This window comes from Ascaphus truei, chromosome 7 (assembly GCF_040206685.1).
Source record: "Ascaphus truei isolate aAscTru1 chromosome 7, aAscTru1.hap1, whole genome shotgun sequence".
NCBI classification, from domain to species: domain Eukaryota; kingdom Metazoa; phylum Chordata; class Amphibia; order Anura; family Ascaphidae; genus Ascaphus; species Ascaphus truei.
The window spans coordinates 70,417,262-70,442,916 of record NC_134489.1 but is presented as its reverse complement, the minus strand read 5'-3'; the positions used below and the strand labels follow the sequence as shown (position 1 = coordinate 70,442,916).

The 25,655-nt window shown below is 46.5% G+C and overlaps 1 protein-coding gene across 1 annotated transcript in view; it reads right to left on the bottom strand.

Annotated features, from left to right (window-relative positions):
- The window catches only part of PDE11A (phosphodiesterase 11A), a 441,965-nt gene that overhangs the window by 207,423 nt on the left and 208,887 nt on the right, over positions 1-25,655 (bottom strand). The window contains exons 3-4 of the mRNA XM_075608987.1: positions 5,090-5,179; positions 3,259-3,399 (exon numbers count right to left, since the gene is read on the bottom strand). Of these exons, the coding sequence (XP_075465102.1) occupies positions 3,259-3,399; positions 5,090-5,179 (231 nt within the window). The remainder of the gene's footprint in view (positions 1-3,258; positions 3,400-5,089; positions 5,180-25,655) is intronic.

The following is a 25,655-nucleotide window of genomic DNA, read 5'->3' as shown; positions in this document are numbered from 1 at the left end:
GGACAAAAATGGAGCAAAGACCTTGATACATTGACGCTAGTAGGCACCAAATAAAAATGACACTCTTTGCTCCAATTTTGCTTTAGTTCATTGACTCCAATGTTCCTTGAAACATCCTTAGAATTTTCCATTGGTCCACATGGGCCTTCCAAACTACAAATTAACTTTAACCCCACATGAGTGTATAGACAACCTTTATAACATTGTTATTCCAACTAATACCCTCCCCATATACAGTACATCTTTTTTTTAAAGCATGCAATGTTTTATTGATTTATTAATATATTCTTGTTGTTTTAATTTTTTTCCCTAAAGGTTTTTTGACTTTTAATAAAGCCAAACAAAATTAGCTTGTAAATAAAACAGTAGTACAACATGAATATCATATTCATAATTAATATTCATTGTCTTTTAACCTTGTGCAGTTGAGCTGTCTATGATAAATTACATATTCATTTTTTTATTGGCATGTTTCCAAACTAAAATGAGACATAACTGAATGTAACTTTAATTACTACTATGTATCTATTATTATAAACATTATTATAGTAAACATTTTATATGTGCTCTGAGTAACAGCACAGTTGGACTTTGGTACATTGAAACATGTCAAGCTGATTTTATTACCAAACCATTCTAAATGAATGGTGATTGGAAGGACCAAGGGAATTGCTGAATTTAATCATTTAAAAGCTATTAGATAATTTTGGGCAATTCTAATATAGTTTTTACAATTCTATACCTTTATAAATGCAACATTCGACACCCTAAACCCATAAGTCAGGCCTCTTCAACGAGTTTTCCATAGGGGCTGGATCAGAACAAATAGTAGAGGGGATACAATCGTAAAGGAGTGTCATTTAGGATGCATTTTAAATAACTTTAAAAAAAATTATACTTACATTATGTCGGAATTTATGCCATCTGTATTATTTTTACATTAACCAAGCTTAGAGATGAGTTTTAGTGGGAAACAATGAACTTGCTGTAGCTGCCTAAACAGTTACAATACAATTAAATTACTATAGCAGGAGCAGAAAGTCAATCCAAAAGGCCTTTGCAGGCTGGAGTAGAAGAGGCCTGCCATGAGCAGTGGAGAAGTAAAAAAAAAAGGTACAAGGTCTTATTTATCAAAGAAAAAACACTGCCCCAGTTTAATCAAAAGAAGAGAGACCTTTTGAGAGCAATTGAACTTTTCCCTTCAATAAATCTGGTGCAGTTTGCTTGCACTGGTGTTGTCCCAGACATTGATGGACACCACAGACTCAGAAAGCTACTTCTCTTCGCGGAACTTTTTGATTAAAAAAAGAAAGTTCTCGATTAGTGTATCCTTTCCTTGTGTATTATGGGTCACTAGTAAATCAAATGCATCTGCTACACAGTGGAAACAGAAATTATTTATACCTTGACTAACTTCAAAAACAAACCTACATTATGAAAATCATGTATTAACATTTTCTAGCTCATTAGGGATATAATATTGATGCACAACATGGCATCAAAACAGATAAGACATTACTCATTTCAAAGGCATTTATACGTGATTTGTTTTTCTTTGTAAAGACCGGTGCTGTTACTAATATTGCCCCATTTATCCCGGGTCATCATATTTCTCTTTAACCTCTGTTGGTAAAATTATTTAACAATGAATGGTTAGGCACATATGTAGCTTCTACCTCAAATGCAACCTATTTGGCCTACAATTATCCACTTATTCAGTCTTCTAGCCTCATTTATGAGCAGTCTTCTGCCAATAGACCCCATACAGTCCATTCAAGCCAAGGGTTATAGTGCCGGAGGGTGTTTTACGGCAGAAGACAGTAAATCTTGGATTAAATATTTCCAGAACAGAAATGTTGTTTTGCTGTTTGGTGCAATTTCCCATCAAAGATGCGCTGCTTGACTTAAAAAAATATATGTACTGTATACGTTTTAATTGTTGGTATGTTTTCAAAGTTTTGTCCCACTCTCTTGGGGTTTTCTCTTTGTGCTATTTTCAATTTCCTGAGACCAAAAGGACCATATTTACTAAGCAGTACTATGCCATGCCACACCTTCCAGCACTGAAAGACACCTTGTGTCAAGAGAATGGGCCTGAAGGTGTCTTCTGATGCCAGAAGGTGCGTTATCATAGTAACACTTAGGAAATATGGACCATAATCTCAAACATAGAGTTGTATGGGTGAAATAAAATGTCCACCAGTGATTGTATTAGAATCCGGAGAGGCAAAATAAAACTCTTTCAACTTTAAGAATTATTGTCAGATAGAGTCTGCATCCTGATGTATTTTTGAGGGAGCACTGCTGCTGTGACTGTTTATTATACAAGCATACAAATATAGTACATGACATTGCTCCCCCAGATATTACAACATTTTCCATGAATGTTTGAAACACACTTCAGAATAGCAAAGTTGCCATAGGGTTCAATGGCAGTGCTGTTGCAGACAATCACAATATATCCCAACGTATCACACCAGAGAGACCAGTGATTCCCGCTACATCAGTGTTATGCAAACACATTTACTGTATGTGCACAACATCTAGTAAGCAGATAACTTCAGCTCCTCCGTCACTATAAAAATAGATATACAGACAGTGTCTTATGCACATACAGTAGATTCATACTTAGCAAATACTAAAGCAGCATCCCAATGCGTTTCACATGCATTTCATCAGGGCAACGCTCTGTAGGACACACTTCATTTCAGTTTTGCAGTACTAAAGATGTGCTATTTTTATAGTGGTGGAGCTGCGGGAGTCAAGCAACTGGATTTTTGATTAAATTATAACATAATTTAGTGCGTGCAATTGATAGGTAACCAATGGGGCTTGTAGAACCATAGCAAGCTAGTGTATGGTGTATTGGAACTCTTATACCCAACTTGCAAACTCAGCACCATATTTACTAATTAGTACTTTGCCATAAGACATCTTCCGGGACCAGAAGGTGTCTTATGGGACATCACAGCTTAGAAAATATGTGCCCACCATTTTGGAAATCTCCCCATTTACAGTTTATATGGGTAAATAATGTGATTTATGTGTAAATATGAATACCATTACGCAGATGGTCCTAACCGACTGAAATCTGCAATGATCTGGAATAATTATCAGTTGGAAATCAATCAAATGTTTAATTGTTTTCTCTTCAAAGTTGGATGACTTAAACAATGGAAGAAAAAGCATCCAACCCATTATGCAAATTCTCATGTTCAGCTTTTTCTACATAATTGTGGAGCACTTTTGTATACTTACTGGTGACTCGATATCCTCCAATAGCAGCACAGAGCAGCGCTCACATTTCAACAGCGTCTGAGCCCGATGCATAATTTTCTTGACAATTTTCTCCAGGTCCGTTTGTTCCTCAAACAGGTCGTTTACCACCTCCAGCAAAGCCTAAATACCAGAACACAATTCTTCATTGCTGCTATTAGTACAGTATCACCGCCTTGATATGCCAAGCAGATTTATTGTACAAGATTTATTATTTTTTTTGGTTATTCTGATCTATGCATTGGTTTAGTTATTTTACAACAAATATACTGCCTATCGGCAATCACATATATATATATATATATATATACATACATACATACATACATACATACAGAATAGGGAGACAGCTGGCACTCCAATTACAAAGTAATAATTGCGGTGCATGTCCCATAAGGATTAATAGAAAAAGGTAGTCAACTCCAGCAAGAGTAAACAAAAGACAGCACTCAATGGTATATGAAAAGGGACCTGTGATCAGATAAACAGCAGCACAAACAAGACCAATGTTTCGGTCCTCGCAGGGACCTTCCTCAGGGCAGTGCTGGAGACTACTGGCTGTGGAAACCTTATATACCCCCTTAAACCCACACCTAAGTGACCATCAGCTACTCTGATTGGTTGTGCAAAGATAACCTATGATCAATCCCTCAAAGTCATCTGTTGCGCTACAGCCGCCATAGTCACAGCTGCATGAGTAGCAGAGAACTCCAAAGGTGAACACAGCTGCATCAGTCCAGGTGTAGGGAAATAGCGTCCCTGGTAGCCATGGTGACTTGTTCCTGGTGGCCGCGACGCGAAGGTTGATCCTTCTGGACTATCAATAATATTGTCTTTAATATGATTTATGCCTGTTTCTTTCTCTCTCCTTCTGGCATGCTGCGTCAAGGGCCATTTGCTGCATGATTGGTGAGCATACTACTAACAGCTGAACACAGCTGTTTTCAAAATGGCCACCGCAAGTCACGGGAGACTCCTGGTGATGTGGAGACTCGTGATTCTCTGAAATTGACATTTTTAATTGTTTGCACTTGGGTTTAGTGGTATAAATGTCTGCCACTGTTCTGTTGCACCTCCCTGAAGAAGGTGCCCCTGTTGGACCGAAACGTTGTTTTGTGTGTGCCATGTTCCCATTACAATTTTTGTTCATCACTGAGTGCTGCCTTTTGATTTCGTTTAGGGATCATATTTATCATTTTGTTAAACAAGCTAAAAAGCTTCTTTATTTATGATTCTATTCAGATGAATTTGGAAATATAGTATAATGGGATAACAGTATAATACTGTAGGTATATGTACTTATATGGTGTAGAATTTATTGATGTAGAAATAAGTATTTGGCACACAACTGCCTGTATTGCATTTTTTTGCTTATCTCTACCTCAAATGTGCGATGTTTTGTGTCTTATCTAGACACGTAATTAGCCAAGATATCTCATACACGACGTGGAGTAGCTTTTGGATTAAATGGTAAAGAAATAAAATGGTTGCTTATGTTGGTGCACGTAGACTTACATACTCCATTATCCCATAATGGCCCATATATACAAAAGTGGATGAGCTGTAAAGTGTTTTCCAGGGACAGGGGTCATCTCATTGCATAGAACTGCTTAGTCAAAAAGTCCTTCTGTGCTTTGTTTAACTCCTATGTATCTCTTACTATTGACACTCCCTAAATCACATACATAAAAACACGTCTCTTAGCTTCAGATCCTTTAGGAGTTCGTCTTCATAAGCCAACAAAAAAAACAATCAAACGAAAGGAGAATGTGAAACACAGTTATGAGCTGTCCCAGGTGCTGATGACACTTACCCGGCTCCTATCATATTCTTTTCTGGAAGCAGAAAAGAGCTGAGCATTAGATATTGCAATTCCACAGAATGGGAGATACATCTGCATCACCTAACAAAAACAGAAACAAAATGGGCTTAAATACAAATTGCTTATCATTTGAGCAGTCATAATGAAATGCTAACGGAAGACAAACTTGGAATACCTATTATTTACAATACAGTATGTCACTGGCCGTTTTGGAAATTTATGCCAACTGACGATGCAGTATGTACAGTATACCTTACATGACAATATAATCCAATAATTTTAAATAATTACCTATGGAGATAGGTAGGGTCTGACAAGCATGGTGTCTATTGGGCTGAGGGAGGTCATTTTCCAATAATGCTAAATAAGTTTTGTTTTTAATGTTTTGATTTATGAATATCAAATCTTTCCATATACAGATCGCTGATAAGTTACAGTACACATTATATATAGTATGGAAAACAAGACTAGGAGAGTTAGGAAATATACATGGAGAAACATGAGTTATGAATGGCTACTCAGACAGCCCAATAAAAGAAATAGATTGTATGACAAACCAACAAAGAGTGCCTTTCTGAATTAAGAGTGCGTGTTTTGTTATGTAAACAAAAGGCTATAGCCACCACTCAATTTTACAATTCAAACCAGTTTGACAAATATGTAGTACTAGCTGAGAGACCCGGCGTTGCCCGGGATGTAAATGCGTAATAGGTAGTATTATTTATAAATGGTGGAACAATAGGTGAGTATTTGTTGTAAAGGTTGGATAATAATGTTGAAAAGAAAGATGGAAGAAAATGTAATACGATGTTGTATAAAAATGGTTTATTGTAAACACACCACAGTACAATGTATATTTTGGTAACATAAGTGATGTGAAAATGTGAGGCGTGTGTCCTGCTAGGGTGTGAGCATGTGTGAGGCGGCGGGTGGGTGTTCAGTACGGGTGGCGCGTGGGTAGTGAGTGCTGGCTGTGGGTCGGGGTCCTGCTAGGGTGTGAGGCGGCGGGTGTGTGGCGAGTGCGGGTGACAGCTGGTCAGTGATATTGTTGCGTAGGGGCAGGATGCGGCAGGTGTGTGTCGAGTGTCTGTTGAGTGCATGCGGCGGCTGTGTGGCGCAGGGGTGTGAGCGGTGGGCGGGTGAAAGGCAGAAGTGCGGGTGGGCGAAAGGCAGAGGCAGGAGGGCGGACGAAAGGCATTGAAGGAGGGGAGGTGAGGTCGGAGGGGTGGTGGGGGGTGGTGAGGGGAGGTGAAGGGGGTGGAGGGGAGGTGAGGAGGATGGGTGGTGAGGGGGGGATGGTGAGGGGAGGTGAAGGGGGGGCAGAGGGGAGGTGAAGGGGGGCGGAGGGGAGGTGAAGGGGGGGCGGAGGGGAGGTGAAGGGGGGCGGAGGGGAGGTGAAGAGGGGGCGGAGGGGAGGTGAAGGGGGGGCGGAGGGGAGGTGAAGGGGGGCGGAGGGGAGGTGAAGGGGGGGTGGAGGTGGGGCGGAGGGGAGGTGGAGGGGGTAGGTGGGAAGGGTGGAGGTGGGGGGCTGGGGGGGTGGTGAAGGGGGGGTGAGGGTAGATGAAGGGGGGGTGGAGGGGAGGTGAAGGGGGGGTGGTAAGGGGGAGAGGTGGTGGGAAGGGGGGGAGGTGGTGGGAAGGTGGGAAGGGGGGGAGGTGGTGGGAAGGTGGGAAGGGGGGAGGTGGTGGGAAGGTGGGAAGGTGGTGGTAAGGGGGGGAGGTGGTGGTAAGGGGGGGAGGTGGTGGGAAGGTGGGAAGGGGGGGGAGGTGGTGGGGAGGTGGGAGGTTGTAAGGGGGGAGTGAAGGTGGGGGTGAAGGTGGGGGTGAAGGGGGCGGAGGGGGGGTGAAGGTGGGGGTGGGGGTGGAGGGGAGGTGAAGGTAGGGGTGGAGGGGAGGTGAAGCGGGGGTGGAGGGGAGGTGAAGTGGGGGTGAAGGGGAGGTGAAGCGGGGGTGGAGGGGAGGTGAAGGGGGGGTGGAGGGGAGGTGAAGGTGGGGCGGAGGGGAGGTGGAGGGGGTAGGTGGGAAGGGTGGAGGTGGGCGGCTGGGGGGTGGTGAAGGGGGGGTGAGGGTAGATGAAGGGGGGGTGGAGGGGAGGTGAAGGGGGGGTGGTAAGGGGGAGAGGTGGTGGGAAGGGGGGGAGGTGGTGGGAAGGTGGGAAGGGGGGGAGGTGGTGGGAAGGTGGGAAGGGGGGGGAGGTGTGGGAGGTTGTAAGGGGGGTGTGAAGGTGGGGGTGAAGGGGGCGGAGGGGGGGTGAAGGTGGGGGTGGGGGTGGAGGGGAGGTGAAGGTAGGGGTGGAGGGGAGGTGAAGTGGGGGTGAAGGGGAGGTGAAGCGGGGGTGGAGGGGAGGTGAAGGGGGGGTGGAGGGGAGGTGAAGGTGGGGCGGAGGGGAGGTGGAGGGGGTAGGTGGGAAGGGTGGAGGTGGGGGGCTGGGGGGTGGTGAAGGGGGGGTGAGGGTAGATGAAGGTGGGGTGGAGGGGAGGTGAAGGGGGGGTGGTAAGGGGGAGAGGTGGTGGGAAGGGGGGGAGGTGGTGGGAAGGTGGGAAGGGGGGGAGGTGGTGGGAAGGTGGGAAGGTGGTGGTAAGGGGGGGAGGTGGTGGTAAGGGGGGGAGGTGGTGGTAAGGGGGGGAGGTGGTGGGAAGGTGGGAAGGGGGGGAGGTGGTGGGGAGGTGGGAGGTTGTAAGGGGGGAGTGAAGGTGGGGGTGAAGGTGGGGGTGAAGGGGGCGGAGGGGGGGTGAAGGGGGGTGAAGGTGGGGGTGGGGGTGGAGGGGAGGTGAAGGTAGGGGTGGAGGGGAGGTGAAGCGGGGGTGGAGGGGAGGTGAAGTGGGGGTGAAGGGGAGGTGAAGCGGGGGTGGAGGGGAGGTGAAGCGGGGGAGGAGGGGAGGTGAAGGGGGGGTGGAGGGGAGGTGAAGGTGGGGCGGAGGGGAGGTGGAGGGGGTAGGTGGGAAGGGTGGAGGTGGGGGGCTGGGGGTGGTGAAGGGGGGGTGAGGGTAGATGAAGGGGGGGTGGAGGGGAGGTGAAGGGGGGGTGGTAAGGGGGAGAGGTGGTGGGAAGGGGGGGAGGTGGTGGGAAGGTGGGAAGGGGGGAGGTGGTGGGAAGGTGGGAAGGGGGGGGAGGTGGTGGGGAGGTGGGAGGTTGTAAGGGGTGTGTGAAGGTGGGGGTGAAGGTGGGGGTGAAGGTGGGGCGGAGGGGAGGTGGAGGGGGTAGGTGGGAAGGGTGGAGGTGGGGGGCTGGGGGGTCGTGAAGGGGGGTGAGGGTAGATGAAGGGGGGGTGGAGGGGAGGTGAAGGGGGGGTGGTAAGGGGGAGAGGTGGTGGGAAGGGGGGGAGGTGGTGGGAAGGTGGGAAGGGGGGGAGGTGGTGGGAAGGTGGGAAGGTGGGAGGTGGTGGGAAGGTGGGAAGGTGGTGGTAAGGGGGGGAGGTGGTGGTAAGGGGGGGAGGTGGTGGGAAGGGGGGGAGGTGGTGGGAAGGTGGGAAGGGGGGGAGGTGGTGGGGAGGTGGGAGTTTGTAAGGGGGGAGTGAAGGTGGGGGTGAAGGTGGGGGTGAAGGGGGCGGAGGGGGGGTGAAGGGGGGTGAAGGTGGGGGTGGGGGTGGGGGTGGAGGGGAGGTGAAGGTAGGGGTGGAGGGGAGGTGAAGCGGGGGTGGAGGGGAGGTGAAGTGGGGGTGAAGGGGAGGTGAAGCGGGGGTGGAGGGGAGGTGAAGCGGGGGTGGAGGGGAGGTGAAGGGGGGGTGGAGGGGAGGTGAAGGGGGGGTGGAGGGGAGGTGAAGGGGGGGTGGAGGGGAGGTGAAGGGGGGGTGGAGGGGAGGTGAAGGGGGGGTGTAGGGGAGTGGTGGAGGGGAGGTGAAGCGGGGGTGGAGGGGAGGTGAAGTGGGGGTGAAGGGGAGGTGAAGCGGGGTTGGAGGGGAGGTGAAGCGGGGGTGGAGGGGAGGTGAAGGGGGGGTGGAGGGGAGGTGAAGGGGGGGTGGAGGGGAGGTGAAGGGGGGGTGGAGGGGAGGTGAAGGGGGGGTGGAGGGGAGGTGGAGGGGAGGTGAAGGGGGGTGGAGGGGAGGTGAAGGGGGGGTGGAGGGGAGGTGAAGGGGTGGTGGTAAGGGGGGGAGGTGGTGGTAAGGGGGGGAGGTGGTGGGAAGGTGGGAAGCGAGGGAGGTGGTGGGAAGGTGGTAAGGGGGGGAGGTGGTGGTAAGGGGGGGAGGTGGTGGTAAGGGGGGGGGGGGTGGTGGGAAGGTGGGAAGGGGGGGGGAGGTGGTGGGGAGGTGGGAGGTTGTAAGGGGGGAGTGAAGGTGGGAGGTTGTAAGGGGGGAGTGAAGGTGGGGGTGAAGGTGGGGGTGAAGGGGGCGGAGGGGGGGGGGTGAAGGTGGGGGTGGAGGGGAGGTGAAGGTAGGGGTGGAGGGGAGGTGAAGCGGGGGTGGAGGGGAGGTGAAGCGGGGGTGAAGGGGAGGTGAAGTGGGGGTGGAGGGGAGGTGAAGCGGGGGTGGAGGGGAGGTGAAGCGGGGGTGGAGGGGAGGTGAAGGGGGGGTGGAGGGGAGGTGAAGGGGGGTGGAGGGGAGGTGAAGGGGGGTGGAGGGGGGGTGAAGGGGAGGGTGGAGGGGAGGGGAGGTGAAGGGGGGGTGGAGGGGAGGGGAGGTGAAGGGGGGGTGGAGGGGAGTGGAGGAGGGGAGGTGAAGGGGGGTGGAGGGGAGGTGAAGGGGTGGGTGGAGGGGAGGTGAAGGGGGGTGAAGGGGAGGTGAAGGGGGGGTGGAGGGGAGGTGAAGGGGGGGGTGGAGGGTAGGTGAAGGGGGGGGTGGAGGGTAGGTGAAGGGGGGGGTGGAGGGTAGGTGAAGGGGAGGGGTGGAGGGGAGGTGAAGGGGGGGGTGGAGGGGAGGTGAAGGGGGGGCTGGAGGGGAGGTGAAGGGGGGGTGGAGGGGAGGTGAAGGGGGGGTGGAGGGGAGGTGAAGGGGAGGTGGAGGGGAGGTGAATGGGGGGGAGGGGAGGGGTGGAGGGGAGGTGAATGGGGGGGGTGGAGGGGAGGTGAAGGGGGGCGGAGGGGAGGTGAAGGGGGGGGCGGAGGGGAGGTGAAGGGGGGGTGGAGGGGAGGTGAAGGGGGGTGGAGGGGAGGTGAAGGGGGGTGGAGGGGGGGTGAAGGGGAGGGTGGAGGGGAGGGGAGGTGAAGGGGGGGTGGAGGGGAGGGGAGGTGAAGGGGGGGTGGAGGGGAGTGGAGGAGGGGAGGTGAAGGGGGGTGGAGGGGAGGTGAAGGGGTGGGTGGAGGGGAGGTGAAGGGGGGTGAAGGGGAGGTGAAGGGGGGGTGGAGGGGAGGTGAAGGGGGGGGTGGAGGGTAGGTGAAGGGGGGGGTGGAGGGTAGGTGAAGGGGGGGGTGGAGGGTAGGTGAAGGGGAGGGGTGGAGGGGAGGTGAAGGGGGGGGTGGAGGGGAGGTGAAGGGGGGGCTGGAGGGGAGGTGAAGGGGGGGTGGAGGGGAGGTGAAGGGGGGGTGGAGGGGAGGTGAAGGGGAGGTGGAGGGGAGGTGAATGGGGGGGAGGGGAGGGGTGGAGGGGAGGTGAATGGGGGGGGTGGAGGGGAGGTGAAGGGGGGCGGAGGGGAGGTGAAGGGGGGGGCGGAGGGGAGGTGAAGGCGGGGCGGAGGGGAGGTGAAGGGGGGGTGGAGGGGGTAGGTGGGAAGGGTGGAGGTGGGGGGCTGGGGGGTGGTGAAGGGGGGGTGAGGGTAGATGAAGGGGGGGTGGAGGGGAGGTGAAGGGGTGGTGGTAAGGGGGGGGAGGTGGTGGGAAGGGGGGGAGGTGGTGGGAAGGTGGGAAGCGAGGGAGGTGGTGGGAAGGTGGTAAGGGGGGGAGGTGGTGGTAAGGGGGGGAGGTGGTGGTAAGGGGGGGAGGTGGTGGGGAGGTGGGAGGTTGTAAGGGGGGAGTGAAGGTGGGGGTGAAGGTGGGGGTGAAGGGGGTGGAGGGGGGGGTGAAGGTGGGGGTGGAGGGGAGGTGAAGGTAGGGGTGGAGGGGAGGTGAAGCGGGGGTGGAGGGGAGGTGAAGCGGGGGTGAAGGGGAGGTGAAGCGGGGGTGGAGGGGAGGTGAAGCGGGGGTGGAGGGGAGGTGAAGCGGGGGTGGAGGGGAGGGTGGAGGGGAGGTGAAGGGGGGGTGGAGGGGAGGTGAAGGGGAGGGTGGAGGGGAGGGGAGGTGAAGGGGGGGGTGGAGGGGAGTGGAGGAGGGGAGGTGAAGGGGGGTGGAGGGGAGGTGAAGGGGTGGGTGGAGGGGAGGTGAAGGGGGGTGAAGGGGAGGTGAAGGGGGGTGGAGGGGATGTGAAGGGGGGGGTGGAGGGGAGGTGAAGGGGGGGGGTGGAGGGTAGGGGTGGAGGGGAGGTGAAGGGGGGGGTGGAGGGGAGGTGAAGGGGGGGGTGGAGGGGAGGTGAAGGGGGGGTGGAGGGGAGGTGAAGGGGGGGTGGAGGGGAGGTGAAGGGGGGGTGGAGGGGAGGTAAAGGGGGGGGTGGAGGGGAGGTGAAGGGGGGGAGGGGAGGGGTAGAGGGGAGGTGAAGGGGGGGGTGGAGGGGATGTGAAGGGGGGGGGGGGTGGAGGGGAGGTGAAGGGGGGGAGGGGTGGAGGGGAGGTTAAGGGGGGGGTGGAGGGGTGGAGGGGAGGTTAAGGGGGGGTAGAGGGGGGGTGGAGGGAGGGGAGGTGGAGGGGAGGTGGAAGGAAGGGGAAGTGGAGTGAGGGGTGGGTGAGGGGAGGTGAAGGCCGCACACTCACCCGTCCAGCCGCTCCCTCACCCGTCCGGCAACTCCCACGTGGATCTGAGGCGGGAGGCAGCGCGTTGTGGCCGCTCCCCCGCTGTGTCCCTGGCGCGCGCTCGCTCACTCCGCTCCCCCGCTGACTGTAGCGGCGCCGGGGGGGGGGGGTGGAGGGGAAGTGAGTGAGGGAAGGTGAAGGGGGGTCAGGGGAGGTGAAGGCCGCTCCCTCACCCGTCCGGCAGCTCCCTCACCCGTCCGGCAGCTCCCACGTGGACGAGGGGGGGGGGGGTGAAAGCGCGGGAAACAGGGAGAGGCGGAGGAAGAGGCGGAGCCTCCGGGACCGGTGGGGAAGAGAGCGGGAGATGTGCTGCTAACACTGTGAGCCCCGCTAATGTATGTAATACCGTGTGTGTGGGGGGGTTGTGTGTGTATAGTGATGTGTGTGTGTGTGTGTGTGTGTGTGTGTGTGTGTGTGTGTGTATAGTGATGTGTGTGTGTGTGTGTGTGTGTGTGTGTGTGTATAGTTATGTCTGTGTGTGTGTGTGTGTGTATAGTGATGTGTGTGTGTGTGTGTGTGTATATGTGTGTATAGTGGTGTGTGTGTGTGTGTGTGTGTGTGTGTGTGTGTGTGTGTGTGTGTGTGTGTGTGTGTGTGTGTGTGTGTGTGTGTATAGTGATGTGTGTGTGTATAGTGATTTGTGTGTGTGTATAGTGATGTGTGTGTGTATAGTGATGTGTGTGTGTGTGTGTGTGTGTGTGTATAGTGATGTGTGTGTGTGTGTGTGTGTGTGTATAGTGGTGTGTGTGTGTGTGTGTGTGTGTGTGTGTGTGTGTGTGTGTGTGTGTGTGTGTGTGTGTGTGTGTGTGTGTGTGTGTGTGTGTGTAGTGGTGTGTGTGTGTGTGTGTGTGTGTGCGCCCTTCACTCTGCCTCAGGCCAATGAGAGGTGTGCGGGGGCGGGCGGCCAAAGGGAGCAATCTCATTGGCCTGGCCCAAGGTCTAATGAGATTGCCGCTAGGGACACGGGGAGGGGCACAGGGAGACACATACAGACCCGGACACATCGGACACTTTCAGAAATATATAGTAGATAAAGTATTACCATGTAACATACTGTGACAAATACAATACACAAATAGCTATGGCACATTAAGTTAGTTTTTCTAATCATATCTTGGGTGCTACTCCCACTGAAGGATGCATTTTGCGTGTGTTGCAGTATGGGGCCAATTTAGGGGCTGATTCTATATGATCCGAAGCGGTTGATTGGGGCTTTTTCACCGGAGAAATTGTGTCAGAAAACTACCAGATCGGTCACTTCGTATCACACATAATCAGCCCCTAAGAGTTTTGGGGAAAATGCCAATGTAGTGTTGGAATAAATATATTTGTGCTGCATGAACCTAATTTCTGTGTTTCTGATGCATTTTAGAATTCCCGCTACAGTCTAAAATTATGCTAATTAGGTCTTAGATTAGCGTGATTGCGAATATATAGATTGTACAGCTGTGCTTAAATGATGTGTGCGTAACCTTTCCAGATATTTGCCTCATCAGACACCTTTCAAAATGAAACTTTTTGGGTTGTGACCCTTTGTCTGCAACTTTAAGAACCCATTACATTCGTTCCCTTCTAATCCTGCCTCCTGGTCTATTATCTATAGCATTGTGAGTCAGGGAATGGCTGTGCATTAATAGACCAGCACAATGAGCCACGGTTCATCAAAATCTGTGTTCCTATAGTGTAGTCTGATTTATTTATAAAATGTTTTACCAGGAAGTAATACATTGAGAGTTACCTCTCGTTTCAAGTATGTTTTGGATTTGCACCTGGATCACACAAGAAGTCTTGTTAAAAAACAACAGCCATTAAACAGGTGTACACCCATGTAGAATTCACTTGAATAAATTAGGATAGACATGCCTATGCTCCACCTGTGTACAGACACGAGGATAAACTTCACACTGATATATACACCAAGCCAATAGACGCAGAAAATGTACTTCTTTTTTCCAGTTTTCACCTTCTCATTAGGGTTCTGAGAGGGTGAACACTATACTTATTACCACATAGTCAATTCCTTGGGAAAAAACAATTGTAACTGACTTTGTCATTGCACATACTACACCCCCACAATATATATATTATATATGTATATAAGTGTCAAAATGGAGTGCTATTGAGCGTGGCATATGTATACAACAGACGACAGAGAAGCCCAATGCTACATCCAACATGACAGAAATACACAGTAAAATACTTATATATTCTCTTGAAATAGGGTCATTTAGTTTAACCCTTTGGCCAAAGCGTTAAACTAAATTACCCTATTTCAAGAGAATATATAAGTATTTTACTGTGTATTTCTGTCATGTTGGATGTAGCATTGGGCTTCTCTGTCGTCTGTTGCATTGCACATACTAGTCTAAAGGAGGTGTCAAACAAGGTTGAGAGTAAGGGTTATTACTATTACTTTTTGCATCAGGAAAGAGCTGAAGTTAAGTCTATTGCATCTCAGAAGAATAGCAGAATCCCTTTTATTTTTACTGTACCACTGACAGCACGGATAGCTGAGCTATACGGAAAATAATCAATAAACATTGGCACATCCTCCAGGAGTGTTTGGAGATTACCCACATTTGCCCTGCTCCCTTTCTGTCTTATTGATGAGGAAATAACATTAGAGACAAGATGGTCAAAGCTGATTTTTGCTATAATACAAATAGTGCCACCCAATTCCTTTCTACTCCCAAAATCGGCACATTTCCTTGATTTAGTTGCGCCCAGTGCAACAACGTACAGAAGGGAAACAACTTGACACATCCCAGGACTGGAAAAAAGTTTCCAGATTAAAATGTATTACACTTGCAATTCAGAGTATGTTGTATACTTAATTAAGTGTCCTTCTGGCCTCATATATGTACGGTAGACAAATAGAAAAATAAAGAACAGTATAAGCCTGGATAAGTCTAACATAAGGTGTAAGGTAACAGAGGCCCCTACGTCTGCAAATTACACACAAGCTGGGTATGGGGTTAGTCAACTGAGGTACAAGGCCCAAGAGCACATCAAAGTAGTGAGTGGATGAAATGCCTGAAATATAGGGAGTCCTACATGATTTCAAAGTTGGGCAGTATGACACCACACAGGCTTAATAGAGAATATGCTCTTCTTCCTCTCATTTAATGACTTCAGGGACTGTCATAGATAAGGGACGGAGGTCCCAATACTGACCATCAGTTTTTAGGAGGTCCACTCATTCATCCTCTTTTTGTTTCAGATCTCGTCATAACATTTTGTACCCAGACCGAGGATTGCACACTTCCACTTTTTGGGTGTGCAGCCCCACATCGGCAGCTCCGGTTTCTCATATGGCTGCCCTGTTTACTTTATCTCCCTGTGACAGGGCAGACCCCCTGACTAAAAGAGCTTCAACAGAAAGCCTGTATTGTCTAAGGAACCAGCATGCAGCTGGTTAATTGCAGCTACAGACAATTAACCAGTCTCCAGCTGGCTCATCAGACAGGTTGAAAAGTATGAATGGGACTGCAGGGACCCCCCACTGTGTTAATTCGATGGGCCATTAGGAATCTCACAGAAATGTTGAGGCATTAACAGTGAGATTTCCCCAGATTTTCCAAGGCAAGTGATCTAATTCTAGTGGCTGCATCTGTACATTCTTATGCCAAATTATATATGGATCTGTTGGTGTATACAGTGTAACTACAGTAATAGACCAAGATAAATCTATTCCAGGCATTAAAAAAATTCACACGCATACAGTATGTACTGTATACGAAACTATGGACCGGATCCCCCAACTATAGATTTTAACAACTTTTTAAATGGCAAATTGTAGGAAATATGAAAACATGGAGTTGTTCCCTTAAATTCGTTGCACTTTTTTTCTTGTCCAGTAAAATACCCACATTTGTGTATCAATAACAACCTTTATTTCTAATATGTTCCTCTTTTTCAGTGTATCTGTCCAGTCTTTGCATGTTTCATTTTCCCCAGTAACTTTATTTCTCTTTATTATTTATGTCTGTCATATTCATAGGGATATGAGTTTTGAAAACTGTAGAGAAACAATGCTGCACATTTTTAAGCACAGATGTTGTTTACAAGCAGAGGGAATAACTCCCTAAGGCACAGAAAATGGGAAAAGAAGTGGGGCACAAGATGTTGTCAAGGCCCATTATCTTAAAGAGTTCAACAAAAATAGGGACTGTAAAAGTTTAGTATGCAAGATACATTTTTCTACTGTTAGAGTTAACATGTTTCCATCCTACATGGTATCCATAGGGATTCATGAATCAGCAGACAAAAAGTGTGCTGTAATGCAGTGGTGCTCAACTCTAGTCCTCAAAACTCCCAAGAGGTCAGGTTTTCAGGACTTTTAACTCATGAGGGATGTTACCAGACAGACTTGCTGTGAACGTGATGTATTCCTCTGTGTCAGAAGTAATTTTGCATTATCTCAACCTTTTAAACTTTCAAGATTATTCACTGTATGAAGTATGTTGATGGACATCTTCATTCTATAAAGTAGGCTAGCTGCATTTTATGGACAATAACGTTTGATTTTATATATATATATATATAGTATTTTTTAAAGTGTAGCTGTATAGTATATAAACTTTTATATAGACAAAATTGCAGAAATATTAAATGGAATCTGATGCACCTCATTGTGTGTGAATCGCGTAACTCTCTCATTCTGCTTATTGACACCTCAACATGCTGGGAGAATATTAATTGATGTTCTAGCAAAAACTTTTCCTGTCTATGAGTAAAGCAGAGGAAATCTTACCCTGTGACTGGCAGGTGGTTAATGTAAGAGGTTTGAATAAGACATACTGTAAGAAATAATGAAATATTACAACGCCTAAAATGCATTGCACATTATCTACTGTATGCATAACAGTAACCTGTACATTGCAACTTCCTCTAGAACGTGTAAAAGTTAATGCCTGGAGCCCTAACTATGTTTTCCACCCCGCTGCACACACCTTGGCTGACTGCTTCAAATACCTGTAGCAACAACCTTAAATAATGCACAAATGAACTTTTAACAGATTCAAAATAATATCTACAACAGATATGTAGCACAATAGATGTCACTAGACTGCATCTTTAGAAAATGTATCTACTGTACAGTTAGAAATTTACCAAGCCACAAATCAAGGAACCATAAATCAAACACTGGTGCCTGGAGCGTAGTGTTAACTTGGCATACCTCCAAATGGAACGTGAAAACTTTCACACAAAAAGCACATACAGTATACTGTAGTAAATATTTAAAGAGCAACTTAATAAATCATACAGTTGATTAATTATATTATCAGTCCAATATTTTGGTTCCCATATGGTTGTACAGTACTTCACACCAGTAATTTTCTATACTATTATAAGGAATGAAACACAATCAAAGTAATTGTTTGCTCTTTTGTGCTTACAGCAGATGAAACTATTTAAGAGAAATCACAACATTATTAATTCATTTATAAACATATTTGTATTCGGCCTTACACTAGTTTGTACAATAGGTTGTTAATCTTCTTAAGTCTGGGAGTTGACAAGGCAAAAATGTTTCTAATTGCTACTGTATAAGTATATGTACAGTAAATGATTGGGACATGATAGGCTGCTTCATTCTCTGGCCTAAAGGAAGCTGTGGGTATATGTATGTAATCCCATCCCTTCTGATATTATAAATGCACTCACACAAAAGTTACAATTGACTCTTATTGCATATAATTTCTCTTTCTGGTGGTCTTCACCTTCCTAATATAATCCTATAGACCAGGACTCTTCAACTGGCGGCTCGCAGGTCAAACGGCGCCCGAGAAAGGCCATGATGTACCCTCGGCCTCAGCTGCCCAAGCAGCTAGTATGAAATTAGCAGGAGCCAAGTTTCATTCTTCCCACTAAAACGCACTTGTACGTAAAGGTAATGTAAATATATATGGTACAGATGTTATACATGCTTGCAAAAGGTTGAAATATGTTTTAATATTTTTACATGTGTTCAAAAATATATTATATAAGGTTGTGGTCCTTCAACGCCTCAATGATTTCTGATTTGGCACCTTTGGAGAACTGGTTCAAGAGCCCTGCTGCAGACCATATGTAGTTGGTAGTAAAGTAGAAGTGCATGAATGCTTAGACTCTATACCAGCAGTGCGCAAACTGGGGGCGCTAGATTTTCTGGGGGGGGGGAGGGGGGCAGCAGTTATAGAGGTCCCGTGCTCTGCCCCAGGCATTTAAATTAAATTCCCTTCCAGCAATGCGCCGTCCTGGTAACCCGGCGTTAAATTACGTCCCATGACCCTGTGCGTCATTTGACACCAGGGTCGGGGGGGGGGGGGTGAGAGGCACCGAGGAGAGCAGGCAGGGGTGCGCACGGGGAAAATTTGCGCACCCATGGTCTATACTGTATTATACCAATACACATGCAGAGACGTGAATAATTAATACACCAATGAATATTAGCATTCAAATCAAACATTTTCTTTCATTCACTGCAAATGCCAGTGGAAGGTAACTCACAGAACCAACACAGTTGATCCCTAGCTGTACCTGTTAAAAAATGAAGCTGTTAATCCCTAGCTTTTAATAGTCCCACATTTTTGAAAACTGTTGGTAAAGAATTAAAATGTACACCTTTTTCACCAAAATGTATTTGCAAACGAGACAAAATGTGCCCTTTTTAGTGAATATTTTCACATAAATCAGCAAGCTTCACGTAAAATTATTGCCAAGCATTAAAAGGTCATTAGGGCATAACTTTGCTATTTTTTTTTCAAGCAATGTGAACTTTTATGAAAATGTCCTACTAAATACAACATTTACAGAAAATGTACAAAAAAAATCACAAAGAACCCTAAAAAACCTTAGATACTGACAACATATTTCTCTTACTCTTAAACCGTAAATTTTATTTGATTGCAGGGTTTTATTCTGTAAATATCCTATAGCTGTAAAAAAAGGTCTTGTGTGTGTTCCAAGCATTTTTGGTTCATCTTATCACATATCTACAGTACATTTTTAAAGTAAAGGCATCTGGTGTCTTAAATGTCATTGACAAGGTATATCAAACCCATTATTTTCATACTGCATATCAATAGTATATGTGCTTATGGGCACCATGAGTACTACGCATACTGTACATGCGTTAAAATTAAATACATTTGTGTTTCTATAAAAATCTAGTCCATTTTCCGTTTTTGATTGAGAGAATGCAATTTTTTATGTGGAGTTTGAGGAATGATTTCAATAGACTTACAAGCACATGGCTGGGAATTCACATTAAGCAAGCAATGTAATCACATTGTTATGTTATCTTAAGTTATCTCTTATAGAACAAGAAGCAAGTGTTCCATAAAAGGTAAAAAAAGAAGGAAATCTCATGTGGAATAGCAGTTATCACAGGGCTTAAGCCAAAGTACTTTCTCTTGAATGTTTCATACTATGCAGGTATTTTCAGTTTAAAATACAAAATATAAAAAGGTTTGAACGGCAAGTTATACAATAATCGTAGTTTTTTCACCACATAGTTTAGGTCTATTTAATAGAGAAGGCATAACTTCTCTAACTCTATCCTCAGTGAGTAAATACACTGACTAGTTCTGATTTTGAAGCAGGGGAACCTAGTTCAATTCCCAGTGTCGACTCCTTGTGACCTTGGGCAAGTCACTTTATCTCCCTGTGCCTCAGGCACAAAAAAAACAAAGATTGTAAGCTCCACGGGGCAGGGACTGCAAAATGTCTCTCTAAATCGCCACGTAAAACTAGCAGCGCTATACAAGAACAATTATTATTATTTATAGTTACATAGTAGATGAGGTTGAAAAATTCAACCTATGCTAAATTTAGACAACAGAAACATTATCCTATATCTATACTTACTTATTGATCCAGAGGAAGGCAAACAAAAAAACCCAGTCTAATATCCAATTATCACATAAGGGGAAAAATAAATTCCTTCCCAACGCCAAGAATTGGCAATCGGATTAATCCATGGATCAACATCCTTCCCTGTGTTCTTATTTGGTATATCCCTGCATACCTTTCCTTTCTAAAAAGATGTCCAACCTTTTTTTGAACAAATTTATTGTATCTGCCATCACAGGCTCCATGGGTAATGAATTCCACATTTTAACTGCCCTTACTGTAAAAAAACCTTTACTTTGTTGCAGGTGAAATCTCCTTTCCTCCAACCTAAAGGGATGCCCGAGTCCTTTGTACTGCCCTGGAGAGGAATAATTCATTTGAAAGCTCCTTGTACTGTCCCCGAATATATTTGTATATAGTTATCATATCCCCTCTTAAACGCCTCTTTTCTAATGTAAATACATCTAAATTAGCTAGCCTCTCCTCATAAGTTAGATTGTCCATCCCCTTTATTAATTTGGTGGCTCTTCTCTGCACTCTCTCTAGTTCCATAATGTATTTTCTAAGGAGTGGTGCCCAAAATTGTACTCCATACTCAATGTGTGGTCTTATGCTTTGTAAAGGGGCATAATTATGTTTACTTCCCTTCCATCCATTGCCCATTTAATGCAAGGTAAGATCTTGTTTGCCTTTGCAGCTACTGCATGACTTTGGGCACTATTGCTAAGCCTGCTGTCTACAAGCACTCCTAAATCCTTCTCCATCAAGGATTCCCCCAATATATCTCCATTTAATTTGTAAGTCGCCTTTTTATTCTTGCATCCCAAATGCATAACCTTACATTTATCTGCATTAAACCTCATCTGCCATTTACCTGCCCACGTTTCTACTCTCTCCAAGTCCTTCTGGAGAGAAATTACATCCTGCTCTGATTTTACTACCTTACACAATTTAGTATCATCAGCAAAGATGGAGACTTTGCTCTCGATGCCAACCTCAAGGTCATTAGTTAACAAGTTAAAAAGCAGGGGTCCTAGTACCGATCCCTGAGATACTCAACTCACGACTTTAGCGCGACCTGAAAAAGTTCCATTTATGACAACCCTCTGTTGTCTATCCTTCAACCATTTTTCAATCCAGGTGCATATATTATTACTGAGTCCAATTTGCTTTATTTTGTACACCAACCTCTTGTGTGGAACCAAATCAAACACCTTTACAAAATCTAAGTAGACAACATCAACTGCATTACCCTGGTCTAAATTCCTACTTACCTCCTCAAAGAAACAAATAAGGTTAGTTTGGCATTATCTATCCTTCATAAATCCATGCTTACTATTTCTAATGATTTTGTTTACCTTTAGGTATTCCTGAATATTATCCCGTATTAAACCTTCAAGTAGTTTCCCCACTATTGAAGTCAGGCTTACAGGTCTGTAATTCCCCAGTTGTGATCTAGCTCCCCTTTTAAATACAGGCACCACGTCTGCTTTACACCAATCTTGTGGTACTGAGCCTGTGGAACTGGTGTCCTTCAATATTATGCCGACTGAGTCACGGTAAGTGAAGTTGCAGAGGCCTCGCACGGTCCCCTAGGATTTAATTTAAATGCCTTGGGGAAGAGTGCAGGGCTTCTGCAAACCGCCACGCCCCCCAGTTTGCACACCCCTGACCTACTGTAGAAGACGTGAAGTGAACTGGGAGGAGAGGAAAGTCAGCATAAACAAACAAAAACAAAGAAAAAGGGAATATTTCTGCACTTTAAGGCCCTTATTCTGTATGGTGTGATACCTTACAGCCCATTCAAAGGCCATTAAAACACTATATTTAGTAAGCAGTATTACTCCATAAGACACCTTCCATTCATTACAATGGGCATAAGGGCCCATATTTACTAAGCCGTGATGGAAGGTGTCATATGTAGCAACAGCTTAGTAAATATGTGTAATTTGTAATGCACTAAAATGTTTAATGGAAATATAATAAAGATTAAAGAGACAATTCATAATCTACATCCATGGGGATTATGCACCAGATAAGAGAAAATAAGATATAACAACATTCCTTTCAACTGATAACACACTGTGCTAGCTATAAGCAAAATAACTTCAATTCTCTGAAAATGCTGTACAGGCATACCCCGGTTTAAGGACACTCACTTGAAGTACACTCGCGAGTAAGGACATATCGTCCAATAGGCAAACGCAGCTCACGCATGCGCCTGTCTGCACGTCCTGAACAGCAATACCGGCTTCCTACCTGTACCGAAGCTGTGCGCAAGCAGGGAGACTACAGAGCCTGTTACAAATGCGTTATTTACACCAGTTATGCACATATATGATGATTGCAGTATAGTACATGCAGTGGATAAAAGGTAGTGCTTCACTTTAAGTACATTTTCACTTTACATACATGCTCCGGTCCCATTGCGTATGTTAATGCGGGGTATGCCTGTATATGTAGAGAAAGGTTCTGTGTAGTAAAAATAATTTGATGTTAAGGCAGAAATGCCTACTGATACATATTTGTATCTGTAGGGTGTGTGTGGGAGTGGGGGAGGGGGATAGTTTCCTAAAGTACAACCATAATTTTCCCAATTTCAGAATGAATGATGGCAACTTTTCTATTAATGAGCCAATTAATACTAACAGTATGTGACAAAATATGGTTTCTGTGACAGAATTATATATAGAAGATCACGGTTAAAATTGCGCAAATGGGAGATGCCTGGGTAACACTGGACATTTGGACTTTAAACCAGTGAGTGATTTGGGAGGTTGGGACCACTCAAGACTTACCCGGAACTGCACTTGTGTAAGAGTAGATGCAATCACTGAGTGATTGTATTGAATATATACCGTGGGAAAGGAGGGGGAGGGGTAGGATAGGTAAAGGAACCTCAAGCAGCCCAGAAGTTTTGAAAAAGCAGCAGACGCGAAACGATCGTCGACCAGGGCTCTTTTAACTTATGGACAGTGTCAGGTTTGCTTCTTAGGGGGTAGACTACACTTAGTTACAAGGCTGCGATTATTGAGGTGAATGGTTCAGATCGCCATCTACTTAATCTGATTACAGGCATACTATCCAGGAAAGTACTCTGTGCACATAAAGGTTCATGCTTCCAGCTGACAATTAGCCAGCAGGGATACTTACCCCAGCATCTGTGGAACTCTGAATTTACTCTCCACAGTAACTGTTTGTATGGGGCTTGAATACAAGGGTCCACTGAACGCAAGACAGAGCTGCACACTCCTTACAGGGGTTAGGTAAAATACCTGCAGCTGACTCACCCCAGCATCAGTGGAACTCTGAATCTACTGCTCACAGCAACTGTCAGCATGGGGGTTTAATACAAGGATCCACTGTAAGAAAGACAGAGCTGTACACTCCTAACAGGGGTTAGGCAGAACAGTTAAAGCTGACTTGCCAATTAGCAGAATCTTTCAAACTAAGTTACAGACCATCACCCTCCTACTATGCAGCATACTCTGCTGCTCTAGGCTATATCAAATAGCAATTGAAACTAATCCGCCTCTGTGTACACTACGTTCCTCTTTTGGCCAGGGGGAATGCAACTACTCATCTATTAGCACATCTAACACTGTCATCTCTAGACTGCTAACAGCTGTCTAATCAATGGTAGCGACCTGCTACAGCTGGCACTGTTCCAGCTATTAGACACAAGTTGTCATCACTATATGTGAAACACTCTGAGTCATCAGACAGAGTGTCCATTGATCTTTTTATTCCATTCCATGCACCAATATTTTAACATTTAATTCAATAAAGATTTATTTTTAAATCAACCACACCATCCTACTACAGATAATAGAGTGCTACTTTAAACTGAGTTCTTTCTCTTCAGGTTCATTGATTGTATTGAAGCCTGCCATTGTGTACTAGTCCCATTGTATGAGAATGGTAACATGGTTTCTTTTTTGTGGTCATTGTTGGGTTTTGGGAGGAGGTTGGCCTCATACTGAGGGGAATCACATTTCAAATCTGGAGCATTGTTCACACCAACAGCTCAGAGCCAAGCTCTACAGGGAACCATGGACTCCATCCCATCTGTGATTAGCCCACCACTGATTGGCTACACCTGGTGTTCCTAAAATAACCAGGCCAGCCTTGATGGACTAGAGAGCTGGTGGGGGACTTTGTGAGAGCTCCTGTGTGGAGACTCAAAGGAGATTCAGGGACAATCTCTGGATTGTAGCTTGGCAGAGAGTCGGAGGAGATTCGGGGAGAATCTCTAAGAGTGTTGGGGTAAGTCACATTGGAGAGAAACTCCTGTGGACTATGTCTGAGGACACCATCATGCTCTTTCAGGAGGAGAGTTACCTGTAGCGCTAAGCCTCAGTGGCCTCCAGGAAGGGTCAAAGTGACTTGGGCAGCCAGCTTCGGCAGGTGGCGGTTCCCACCACACAGTTCGCCAAGAGGCTACTAGCCACAGTGACCACTGTCCCCATGGAAGTCTGGTAAAGTGGCAGAACACTTACAGGGAGTTTGGGGCATCTAGTTTTGGCAGGTGGTGGTCCCCATCACACAAGGCTGAGTAGCCAGGAGGCTACTTGCCACAGTGACCCTTGTCCTCCCTGGAAGTTTATAAACTGTTTTATTAATTGTTTTATATTCATTGTTATACAAATTGTTTTATTAAATAAATGCTCTCATTTTATATACTATAGCATGTCCCTGGGTAATACACTATTGCAGTGTTTTTTGCCTTTTTTTGTCTTCCCTTTCTGAGGTTTTCAGCTCAAGAAAAGAACTTTTGCACAATAATCCACGTCCATTCTTTCCTCAGCGCCATAGGAGGTTTATCCACACAGACTTCATATCTGGTTGGGAGATACCAGATCAACCTTTCAGGCAGCTCAAGGACTACCTTACCAACTCTGTATCACAGGTTTATATTGTAATCACTGTATATTGTTTGCACGAGCGCCATTCACACTTATTTTTTCACCACATTTGAATATTTGTTTTAGGCACCGGATTATTTCTTTGTTTTTTCATGTGTATGGTTTGATTAATAATTTATTCCTGGCAGCCTTCCCTATAAGTATACAGCTCATAGGGTATCACTATTAGTGTGTAGGTTACACTACATTTTTTTAGTTTAGCATTAGTGCTACTAGCACAATCCTTTTTTATGCCCAGGACTGCCAAACTTCAGTGGCATCCTGGAGGGAAAGTGGACTAGCTCTTTTTGTGAGTAATTGTGCTTTCATGTTTTATCTGTAATGGGGTGTTGGGTACCTTGTTGCTATACCTTGTTACTAATAAATCCTAAAATGTATTAGCACATTGAGTCTGGCTAGTAGTAACCTTGGTCATGGAGCAGTCTCCACTAGTAGAAAGGTTGGGGATAGGGAAGAACTGAGCCTACCCTACAGGCTCTGGTGGCAGTGGATAGTAACCCAACTTGGCATGGTTCGGGGACGTCTGGCAGTGAGATTACCCTGTTACGTGACAGTTTCTTTACCATGACACTGGCTGTAATGTAAGTCTCCCTGGGAAGGAATTTTGACATTTCTAGAGAATTAGGTGACTGTAAGAGGTGAGGTTGTAGTGGTTGCATTATAAGAGACACCCTGGCTCAGTACAGCATAAAACATTCAAATGAAAACAGCCAGGGAGACTGATGTTTCAATATGTTTTGGCAAAGACTTACAGTAATTAAATGTGCAAGGGCAGATAGTACTGTAGTGACTTTTTAATAGTACTTCTATTGTTTACCGAATGCCAATGAAGACATAAAAATAGATTTGACCTAATCAGACAAATGCCTTTTAGAAACCGCGTACACGATGTTGACATTCCTTCCGTCAGATTCTCCATTCTCCAGAACAGACCTTGACAACTTAAGTTTGACAAACTGTGCTTTCTTTGTGTCGGTGTGATATCTGACAGCAGTCTCAATTCAGCTTGCTCTTCTGAATTCCTGTTATAATCAAGTCTGGGCGA